This window comes from Pimephales promelas, chromosome 11 (genome assembly GCF_988280905.1).
Source record: "Pimephales promelas chromosome 11, fPimPro1.hap1.1, whole genome shotgun sequence".
Taxonomy (NCBI): Eukaryota; Metazoa; Chordata; class Actinopteri; order Cypriniformes; family Leuciscidae; genus Pimephales; species Pimephales promelas.
Genome location: NC_142779.1, coordinates 25874250 through 25886506, shown reverse-complemented (window position 1 = coordinate 25886506; position 12257 = coordinate 25874250). Strand labels below are relative to the sequence as shown.

Sequence of the window (12257 nt, the reverse complement as noted above, 5' to 3'; positions counted from 1 at the left end):
CCAAAAGGAATTTATCATTGTTTTTGTCGGATGTTTATAATTAGTCTTTCTCCCAGCCTCTCTCTCTCTCTCTTTCTCTCTCTCTCTCTCTCTCTCTCTGTAGCATTTGCATGGAGTCTTGTAGTATTGAAGAACTTCTTAAGTGCTCTTTAAATGCCCAATTCAAGGGTACACAGCAGATTTAAGTGGATAAATGTTTAAGTATAAATAATAATAATAAGCATTAAACTGGTGCCAGGATATGACAAAATTGTATTGTAATATTTAGATGTGCTTCAATCAGACTCAACCGTATCATGAAGCAAAGTTTATTCAGATTGCACCAATATTGATAAAGATTTTATAAGGATTGGCCCTTTAAATAAAAGACGTACACATGATTAAAACATTAAATAAACAGCCCATTCTCACTCCCAAGGCGTCACCTAACTGACGCCTTGGGAAGCATTTGGACATGCTTCAATATCTGACGCTTTAGGCGCCCTTTAGCGTCAGTTAGATGACGCCCTAGGATCGCGTGTACCCTACCCCCACCCCACACCTAAACCTAACCGCGTCCTCTAACTGACGCTTTCCTTTAGCGTCAGTTAGATGACGCCGTAGGATCGCGTCATGTAAGTGACGCTAAAGGGCGCCTAAAACGTCAAATATTGAAGCATGGTCAAAGGTGACGCCTTGGGGTGAGAATGCGTTGAAATAAAACACACCCATTTAGTGATACGAAATATCAGAAAACAATTTGAATTTAGAATAAATATTGCAGTAACTGACTAAATTTACGAATGCTGCCATTTCGACTACGTGTCTCTTAAATTACTAACCTGGTGAAACACTCCGACTTTTTGGGACTTTAGCCTATTCACCTTACCCCCCAGAGTTAGATAAGTCCATACATACCTTTTTCATCTCCGTGCGTGCTATAAGTCTGTTTGACGCACCCACCGCTAGCCTAGCTTAGCACAAAGACTGGATGTGAATGGTTGCAGCTTTCATACTAATCCAAATGAGTGACAAAATAACGCAAACGTTTTCCTATTTACATGTTGTGGTTTGTATAGTCACAGAGTGTGCAAATATCAAGGCCATATGAGACACAGACATTTTTTAACCGTATAAATACTATATTTTCTGAAGGCGAAGCACTGCTACTTGGGCAGAGTGATAACCATCACCTGAGACGCACCGTGACGAGGAGCAGAGAGTTCGCTCAGTGTTGGAGTAAAGAGTCAGCAATTACTAACGTTAGATAGAAAAGCATAGTTTATCATGGGTGTTTGCTTTATTGTATGAGCTGTGACAATAAACAGGGGAGACCAGGTAATACAGTACCATGTTTCATTGATTTTCAACCAAAAACGCACCCAGATTTATAAATATCACATGAATAAATAATTATTATTACAGGAATCAATATATTTTAAATGCAATTTATTAGCTGAACCAAATGTATTCAACATTAGCCTATATAATACAGTATTGCATTACTATAGGATCGAATAAGGGGAAAGTAATAGCACAAATTGTTTTTGCACAATGAACTCACAGCCTATCGTACCCTTTTGCACGCTCAAGTTCGTTATTTCCATGGTTATTTCAAATTTAGGCTACTAGGCGCGCCGCGCGCAGGGTGCAAGTTCAATGCGGTGAACGCGCTCGTTTTTTTCCAAGCGCGTCCGCACCGCATCAAGATAAAAACATATTCATACCCTAATAGTGTCACTAACGTTACATTAGCTCTGGCTAATGGCACTGTTACAGTAGGTCATCTAAAAACATAACGGAACACTTACCTCAGCCGCAGGTGATCCACTTGTCCTGTCTGTGCTATAGATGGGATGGCCGTATCCTTCAGCACATTATGGTCCGTGTGGCAAATTCCATTTTTCAAAATAGTCGTCCATTGAAATGTACCGAGCAAACATAATGTCCCTTGATAATCTTAGGTGTGTTTGAATAAATATCCAGAGTAAGTTAGCCATTTCTTCATCTAGTCAGCGTTTTTAGTTGGAATTCTGTGAAACAAGTATTACCTCCCCTGTTTACAGTCGCAGCTATTTACAATAGAGCGAAAACCCATGACTCTAAACTACGCTTTTACTATTTATAAATTGCTGTATCTGTTACCCAAACACTGAGCGAACTCTCCGCTCCTCACCACGGCGTGTCTCAGGTGATGCGGTTATGACTCCGTCAAAGTAGCAGTGCTTCGCCTTCAGAGAATAGTTCCCAGGTTTTATACGGTTAAAAGATGTCTGTGTCTCATTTGACTTTGTTATTTGTACATTATGTGACTATACAAATCACAACATAGGAAAACGTTTGCGTTATTTTGCCACTCATTTGGATTAGTATGAAAGCTGCAACCAGTCACATCCAGTCTTTGTGCTAAGCTAGGCTAGCGGTGGGTGCGTCAAACAGACTTATAGCACGCACGGAGATGAAAAAGGTATGTATGGACTTATCTAACTCTGGGGGGTAAGGTGAATAGGCTAAAGTCCCAAAAAGTCGGAGTGTTCCTTTAAAGCATTAAGCCTTGAAAGACTACATTAGCCTGCAGCGATTTTACCAAGATTCTTATAATATGTAGTGCATGCCTAAACCCCCCCCCAAACTGTGGTAAAATCATGGTCACATTATGCTAAAGACATGAATGTTCATTTAATTATATAATATTAATCAAAATTCATAATTTAAACATTAGTTATCTATTGTTGACAAGCAATGTGTATCTGTATAGGGTTTCAAACAAAGCTCGTCCAGTTGATAATCAATTGCATTTTTGTATTATAAATTGATTTAAAACCTAAAAAATATGTTGAGCACATCATGGTCATGGTTGCTGGAAATATTATTATGGATTCATTTTCGGGCTTTTGGGTTTAATTTAAGAAACCTGGCCTTGATCATTAATTGAAACCAATTTAACAGTAGATTTAGCTCTTTATAATTCCTTTCTTTCTTCTACGTTTCTTCTAAGTGCTCCACTCACCTCTGAAAAATCTTTTAAGTAATTATTTTTGAACACAGTAATAGAAGGTAAGGTTTAAAAACAATATTTTATTATCTTTATGAAAATGTAAGCCGAACACTTTCAGCAGTTTTTATATTTATAAGACTCAAACTATTGTAATCAAATCCCAAACAACCAGTTGAAATGTCAGAAAATGGCCCAGATGGAGACCATGGGCAATATGCATCATTCTGCGTATTTTACACAAGCACTTCTGGATTTATTAGAAAGTTTTATTTTGGTTTTTGCAGATGAAATTATATGGAAATGCTCTTTAAGTTTATCTCAGCTGTCCAATCTTAAAATGTAGTTTACATGTATCTGAACCAGTTTACAGAAATGCACCAGTGGATGGTTTTGAAAGGATGATGTCTTGGGAAAAATCAAATTTCCCATCTGTCTCTTCTTTTGTTAATTTTACACAGGTTTTCTCCCAGTTGTCCTCGTTTGTCATTTCACACGGTCTGTTCTTATAGGTTCTCTCAGGCGTTCCTCCAGCTATAACCAATTGACACAACTGCTGTTTAGTACAAACATTTGAATATGAAACAGACATGCTAATGTGTTTCTTTTAAACTCCACAGAACATTAAACTGCCAAACCCAACAAACGTTTATCTGCACAGAAGAGAAGAGAAACAACTGTTTCGCCTCCAGCTCTGAATAAATGAATGTTAATAGTTTTGTGAAAGTGTTGAAAGGAGGAACTTTTAACCTCAAAAGGTAAATTAAAAACATTGAGACCGAATAATAATACAAAACCTAAATATTTAAGTCACCTCAACCCACAGCAGGGAGAAATCACTAATGAGATTTTTTTAAATATCAGATATTGTTTTACAGTTTTTGCTTTTGAGAAAGACTCTCATATATAGAGAGAGCTCCTGAAGATATGAGATAGCTTAGACTTACTGAATTCATAGGTCAGAGTTTTCAATATAAACTCAAACTTTTCTGCAAAAGACTTGTCCAAGACCAATATATCTATCTGTTTTTATTTACAGTATTAACTTTATACTCTTACTGTATATAAACCTGGGGTCTTCAAACTTTTTCAAAGACACAGCAAGAATATAACTTCTTAACAAAAAGTCTAATCAAGGATATAGTCCTATAATAACGTTTTTGCATACTTTGAGACAATTATTTATTTTGGAAACTTATGAAACTTATAAATGTGAACATGTGTTGAAAACAACTACAAAAATATTTTAAATAAAATATATGTTTCATCCTTCAAGGAAAATATCTGTGACAAAGTTGACACTTCAATTATTTAAATGCTAGTAGCCTATCTGTATACGTAAACTGAACATATTTTAGTTTTTCTTTTTCTTTTGGTCGAAATGCATATGTTTACATCATTGATTTGATTTAGACACAGCTGTAATAGCTTTGCAAGAGCTATTTTGTTGCACGTTAATTTTTTTTTTTTTTCCAGGAGACGTGAAATGTTTGAATTTATGTGGGGTGAAATCATTTTTATGTGGGGATTGGCTCCATTAAAAACCAAGTGAGAGTGTTTGTTATTTTGGTTTGAGAAGATTTCACGCGTCATTTGCCTCCGGTTAGACAGGACCTTTCTCTCTGTCTCCGTGTGAGTTTAATTCAGTGCTGCTTTGCTCAACAGTGTTTTTGACCATGTCTGAGGCTTTTTTATCCTCAAACAAGGCTGCTTGTTAATTAAATCTGCAAGTAAACCTAAGGACAAAGGCCATGGTTGTTAAATGCTGGATATTATGGCACCTCTGTTTGTTTTTCCTAAAGGCGGGCATACACTGTGCGATTTTCGTCCGATTTTGAGCCGAATTCTGACTCGTGCGACTCATTTTCTTGTCGGACCGATTTTCAGCTTTGTCGTGCGTCGTTTGTCGTGCAGTGTTCGTGCAGTGTACAGGGAGAAACGAGAGGCGATTAACCTCTCACGATCGACAATCGGATGGTCGGATGAATTTCTGGCATGTCAGAAATTTTGGTCGCTCCTCGTGACTATATCGCACAGTTGAAGCAAAGCTACGAACCGATTGCCCTAAACTCAGTGTTTTTTCCCTCACTGCGCCTGCGCGAAAACAGAAGTTTAACCATTTCATCTGCAGCAAAAATAAAATTAAAATAAAAACGAGCTACAAATTACTGTTGCTTAACCTCCAGTTCGTGTTGCAAAATGGATAATATTACCCACCGTCTTCAAGCCACCTGATATGTAACACCTCTTTTATTGTTTTGTCAAACAATGTTTTTGAAATAAACCTGTTTTTAATTTTCATTGATGATTAATAATGGCAATGTTCGGACATATTATAGACTGTTAATAGTTATTTTATATGTATATAATTCATTGTAATCGACCTAAATGTTTTAGACAATTTTTAATGAGGAGTAAGATTAATATTCCTCACAGCACGTTGGTTATGTGCTGTGAAAATATTGCGTGGCAAATAGCGGATCAATTTAATAGTAAAATTAGCCTATAGGCCTCCCCTAATAATGATAATATAATAATAATAATAATAATAATTAAATGCATAAATTGAAAATACTAAATCATCTGGATACTGATTGCAGATGCTTGTTTTGACAATATCTCTGGATACATACACGTAAATAGGCGCAATCCAGGGGGTTATCGCAGATATTACACGTATAGTGTGAGCAGTGAAGTCGCAGCTCGACGATCGGACCGTACAGTGTGAGCACATAAATCCTGAACTTTGGCTTTGCATCGCATGCGATTTACTCGTTCAGTGTGAGTAGGTACCTTGCTGAAATCGCACAGACATCGCACAGTGTATGCCCGCCTTAAGTTAACTGAAAAGTCGATTAACCCATCAGGAATTGATTAGATCGCGAAAATCCAGTGTTTACACCAGAATAAAGCCGGGTGGTTTAGTGGACTGATTTGAAAGTAAGGAGGATTGTGAAATTAGCAGTAGCCATGCTGGTACACCCTTAAAAATAAAGCTTCTTAAGAGGGACCTGCGGTTCATTGAAGAACCTTTAACATCCATGGGACCTTTCCATTGGACAAAAGGTTCTTTATAGTTGAAAAACGTTCTTAAGATTATTTAACATGTTCTTTCCTAAGAAGAATGGTTCAATGTTTTCCTGAATTTTTTGTTGATTTGGGGTAAAATAATTTGTATCTGGAGATTAGCTCCAAACCAAGTAAAAGTGTTTCTTCTAAGAAAAAACAAAACAAAACAAAAAATGAAGAACTGTTGACTGAAAGGTTATTTTGGGGGGAAAGTTGTTGTTCTAATTGGCATCACTCAAAAAAAAAACCCTTTAAATGACAAGTTGGGTATTTTACAATTAAAGCCCTGTTTTAAGATAGTTTCTAATGAAATAGAATGGTTAAGATTGTTTTTTAGACAGATGCTGCTGGCATGAGAATTTTCAGTTTCTGTGGTTGCACCCCCACACCTCTACAATAGAAGCATAGAAGCACAGGAATCCTTTATAAAACGCATAAAACTTTAGTTTACAAAGACATGAAACTCACTGAGTGGTCTGGGGTGTTCACTGATATGCTCACACAAAAATCGCTGCAAAAGATGCTTTCCAACAGTTTTTATCATAGTTTTTGTACAACTCCATTGACTTGTATTGTATGTTCTGTGATGTACGGTATTACTCCGCCGCCGGAAACGGAAATGGGGTTATTTCTATTCTTTCTGTAGTTAGGGCTGTCGCGATAACCGCAATATTGCAGTACCGCGCTTCTGACAGGTCAACCGCAGAGGATTGCACGTGTTACGACCCTTGGCTCAAGGGAAGCAACAAAAACAAGGGACACACGCAAACCAAATTATAGGCTCAAAAATAATGTTTATTTAACTACAAATAATAAGACAAAACAGAATAATGAAATGAAAACAATTAAAGAAAATAAAAGTGTTTCTGTAGTAATCAGCAAAATCAGTGTGTAGAGCACGGTGCATGGTTGAAAGTGTAATGCAATGTTGAGGTTTGAAATGTGAATGCCAAAAAGCAACAAAATACAACGCAAGCCAAACACCAAAGCAAAGTCCGAAACCAAAGAGCCCTCCTTCCTTGGCTCAGATGGTGATCTTTTAAGCGTCTAAGGTCACAGGTGTTTCCATTGAGGCAATTAGGCCATTTGATGCAATTAGCGGGCTCAGGTACCAACAGCAACACTCAAGACCAACAGCAGGGGTCGTCACACCCCTCCCCATAAAGACAGGGACTCCCACAAAGATCCCTGTAACAGAACAAACAAATCTCAATAAATAGGCATAATATATTACTCAAGTTCAGGACCAAAGACAGCTCCCAATAACGCCAAAGGGAATGATACATTTGAATCCAATAGATTAAAATGCATCAGGAGCGCGTGACAGCGCATCAGCCACCACATTTTCCAACCCTCGTATGTGTCGAATATCCAGACAGAAGGATTGCAAAAACAAGGACCAGCGAACCAACCTCTGGTTAGGACACTGCAAAGAATTGAGAAAGATTAATGGATTATGATCGGTGTATATCACAATAGGTGCACAGGCGTTAAGGTAAACCGCAAAATGCTGCAAGGCCCAAATCAGGGCTAACGCTTCCTTTTCGACCACAGAATAGTTACGTTGGTATGAGTTAAACTTTCTCGAAAAGAAACTAACTGGATGGTCTACTCCGTCCACATTCGACTGCTGAAGAACAGCTCCAGCCCCAACATTACTGGCATCAACGTGCAACGTGAAGGGTTTATCAAAGCACGGAGCCATAAGCACGGGCGCTGAACACAGCAGGGATTTTACGTTCTCAAAAGCTAATTCGCAACTGTTAGACCATAAAAACTTTGTCTTACCCTTTAACAAGTCTGTCAGTGGTGCTACCACAGTAGAGAAATTGCAACAGAAAGATCGATAATATCCTACCAACCCTAAAAACCTCATAAGCTCTTTCTTGGTCGTTGGGGAAGGAAAATTCTGGATGGCTTGCACTTTAGCCTGTATCGGACGCACTTCTCCATTCCCCACTACCTTCCCAAGATACGTGATGGTCGCTTTCGCAAACTCGCATTTGGCCAAATTCACGGTAAGTCGAGCATCAGACAAACGTCTCAACACCGAACGCAACCGTGTTAAATGAGACTCCCAACTGTCACTAAAAACGACTAAGTCGTCCAAATAGACGGCACAACCCTCAAGACCACAGATTACACGATTCATGAGGCGTTGAAAAGTCGCCGGAGCATTTCGTAGACCAAAACTCATGACCCGGTAAGAATGTAACCCTGACGGGGTGACAAAAGATGAAATTTCTTGTGCTCTCTTGGTTAAAGGCACTTGCCAATAGCCCTTCAGCAAGTCAAACTTGCTGACGAACTTGGCTGAACCAACTTGGTCCACACAATCCTCGACTCGGGGCAAAGGAAAACAGTCCGGCTTTGTTAAGGCGTTAACTTTACGGAAATCCGTACAAAATCTTACAGTACCGTCTGACTTTCCAACTAAGATACACGGAGAAGCCCAATCAGAAAAAGAAGGTACTGCAATATCGTGATCGTGCATATACTTAATTTCCCTCTCCATCAGTTCTCGTTTCTCAGGCGCAACACGATAAAAACGCTGTTTAATAGGCTTTGCGTCCCCAACATCGATATCATGTTCTACCCAATCGGTACGCGATGGCACATCTCCAAATAATTCAGGAAAACTATGCAATATGCTACATAGTTCTTGACATTTTTCAGGCGATAAATGACGGAGAGTAAACTCCAAATTGTGCAATGACTCGGAATTATTCAAACGGCCACGAAAAACACAATCATCGGGCGAGAGCGTCTCCTCTTCCTCACCCACCAAACTCTCAACATTACCCCCACCGATAGAAACGGTGGGAAGTGCTGAATGTAAAGAAATCACATTTGCTACAGGTTTGGTTTCTTTTTCATAATAGGGTTTTAATAGATTTACATGGCACCGTTTAACTGACTTTTTACGCGATGGCATCGAGACGTCATAATTTTCATCAGTCAATTTTCGTTGTACAACAAATGGGCCATCAAATTTGGCTTCAAAAGGAGAGGATACAATCGGCCGTAAGACAAGAACTTGATCGCCTGGTTCAAACACTCGATGTTCAACCGTACGGTCATACAATTGCTTCATATTTTTCTGATGTTTTCCTAAATTTAATTTAGCTAATTCTCTAGCCTGGATGAGTCGATTTTTAAACCCCAAAACATATGACGCCAAGTTTTTAGGAGGTTCTACAGCTTCACCAACCTGCTGAAAGACAGACAACAATCCACGAACATTATGGCCAAAGACCAAGTCATTAGGGCTGAAACCCGTACTTTCCTGCACTACTTCACGGGCAGCCAACATCATCCACGGCAAACCCTCCTCCCAATCTCTATCCAGTTGCACACAGTACGCACGGAGAAGTGACTTTAACGACTGGTGGAATCTCTCCAATGCACCCTGACTTTGTGCATGATACGCCGTCGATTGATTATGCTTAATGTGCAGCTGTTTTAACACCTGCTGGAAGAGATGCGAAGTGAGATTTGAACCTTGATCACTTTGAATGATTTTTGGAATCCCAAAAACATATATAAACTGGGTCAAAGCTTTCACAATAGAACGGGACGTAATGGTACGTAGTGGATATGCCGCAGGAAAGAGCGTGTTCAAACACATCACAGTGAATAAATAACTGCTACCTGACTTCGAACGGGGAAGTGGCCCTACGCAATCAACAATAAGATGTTCGAAAGGTTCACCAGTAGCCTGAATTGGTTTCAGTGGAGCTGGTTTCAACACCTGGTTTGGTTTACTCGTTAATTGGCAGGTTTTACATGTCTTAATATAAGCAGAGATGTCTCATTTTAAACGCGGCCAAAAAAAATATCGCAACAGGCGATCATAAGTCTTACGCACCCCCTGGTGACCAGATTGATCATGCGCAATTTCGATCATCATTTGTTGAAATTTAGTAGGAACAACAACCTGAAAGACAGGATCTCCCACAAAATTTTTGTGAGGACTCCATTTTCTCAACAACACTCCATCTTGAACAAAATATCCACGGGAAACGTTACACTCCTCTACTGGAGGCACTGCACTCCGGAAGAGTTCATCCAAAGAGGAGTCATTCCGCTGTTCCTTCCCTAATTCCTCTGCAGAAACAGGAAAAGACAAAGCAGACAAATCAGGCATAAACAACTTCATGCCGACTTTATCAGATTTAACCTCTTTTTGACCACATACTACATCCCTATTGGCACATTTCATTGCACGAGTGACGACACACGCTGAATCCTGACACAAAGAACTCAGTTCAGATTCAACTTTCTTATCAGTGATCACTATGGGAAACACTGAAGTATCAGCCCATACTCTTTCACCTACCAGTCCATTCCCCAGAATTATATGGACTCCCTCCACTGGCAAAGCTGGTCGTACTCCCATTACAACCTCACCTTGAATCAAATCAGACTGAAGCCTTACCTTATGAAGAGGCACAGACAGAGTATTCAGTCCTATTCCACGAATTAACACACTCTCACCAGTATGAGACTGTGAGGAAAAAGGCAATACTGATTCCAAAATAAATGAATCCATTGCGCCAGTATCCCGCAAGATTTTAACAGGGATTTCCTCTTTCTCTCCAACCAGGGATACACGCCCCTCTGTAATAAAAGGCGAGTAAGAAGATAAATCAACATCAAATTTTTGATTTTCAAAAATTTCACTCCCTGAAGACAGGACTGGTGCCGCGAGAGCAGAAGGTTTAACATGTGAGCTCTGTGCATTATGTTTGGACTTCTTTTTAAGGACCGGACAATCTGCTTTCCAGTGTCCTTTCTCATGACAGTAATTGCAAATCTTGTTTGGATCAAAAGTTCCTGTGGAAACGCGGTTACCGTTAGACGGAGACTTTATGTACTGAACATCACGAGCATGCCAATCGACAAAAGTGGTTTTGTGCGTCAGTACAAAATCATCGGCCAACCTAGCCGCTTCCTCTGGTGTTTTAACATTATGCTCACCAATGTACACAGCTATACGGCTTGGGACTGAATTTTTAAATTGTTCCAACACCATCAAATGCGTTAAATCCTCCAGTGTTTTAATGTCTAATGATGAACACCAATGATTAAAGTGTTTTCTCAGATCACGCACAAATTCTAAGTTTGTTTGTAACTGGTCTTTTTTCTGCCATCGAAAGCGCTGTCTGTATGCTTCGGGTACACATTCATACGCCTTTAAAATTAAAGATTTAACTCTCTCATAATCTTTACAATCATCCACCGACAATGAAGAAAAAACTACTTGTGCTTTCCCAGTTAACACACACTGTAGTAGAGCAACACGATTATCATCGGACCAGTTCCTTAATTCTGCCATGCGTTCAAATAGAGTAAAGAAAGTATCAGGATCTTCCTCGTTGAATTTAGGAATGAGTTTTAAGTTTGAATTGATCGAAAAAAACACATTCTGTTCCTGACCAGAACCAGAAAGCTTACCTTCTTTCACTAGGTTGAGCTTGAGAAATTCCAAATCCAACTTTGCCTTTTCTAATTCCCTTTTACCTTGTTCAGCACGCAGTTTTATGTTCTCATGGTCCATCTGTAGAAGTAGCAGCTCTTTTTGCTGTTCAAAAGACAAATTACTTTTTAAGTCAGGTGCAATCGGTACATCTTTTTCCTCCATCTCGATATCTAAGATACCTTGTTTAATTAACTCAATTTTCAAAGCTGTCTTCACATTTTCTTTGAGCCTTTTATCTTTTATCACAATTTCATAATGTTCAGCAATACTCAATAATTGCTCTTTAGTACACCCGTTCAAAAGTTCATGAGAAGGTGAACTAACAAACTCATCAATATCAGCCATGCTGAAATCACCAGAACAAATATAATCAGCACAGTGCAATCAAATAACGAGAGTTTTCCCTCTACCTTTCCAATACTTCTCTACCTAACTCAACCCTAGTCTTCATGCGATTACCGGTGGGGGGTATTTATGCACTGTAGCCCGCTGGGTGAAAAACGCAACTGGTCAAACCAGCGACGCCTTCAACACCACGGATGTGCTCCCGAGATAATTACTACTACCCACTTTCACCGCAACACTACACAAAAATAACAAACCCGACACATCTCAAAAGAAACATGCCGCTATGCCTATCAGAGAAAACTCACGTTCAAAAAACAATATTGCACATTCACTTACCAACTGGTGATTTCACACGGTGAACAAATTGACTTTGGCAAAAAACAT

The 12257-nt window shown here is 39.2% G+C and overlaps 1 protein-coding gene across 1 annotated transcript; it reads right to left on the bottom strand.

Annotated features, from left to right (window-relative positions):
* Window positions 1-9664: 9664 nt before the first annotated feature.
* LOC148977197 (uncharacterized) lies at window positions 9665-11728 on the bottom strand. The gene is made up of 2 exons (XM_089117221.1): window positions 11501-11728; window positions 9665-10663 (listed from the first exon to the last, which is right to left on the bottom strand). The coding sequence occupies exons 1-2, from the start codon at window positions 11685-11687 to the stop codon at window positions 9855-9857; spliced, it is 996 nt and encodes a 331-aa protein (XP_088973347.1). The 5' UTR covers window positions 11688-11728; the 3' UTR covers window positions 9665-9854.
* Between the last annotated feature and the right edge of the window lie 529 nt (window positions 11729-12257).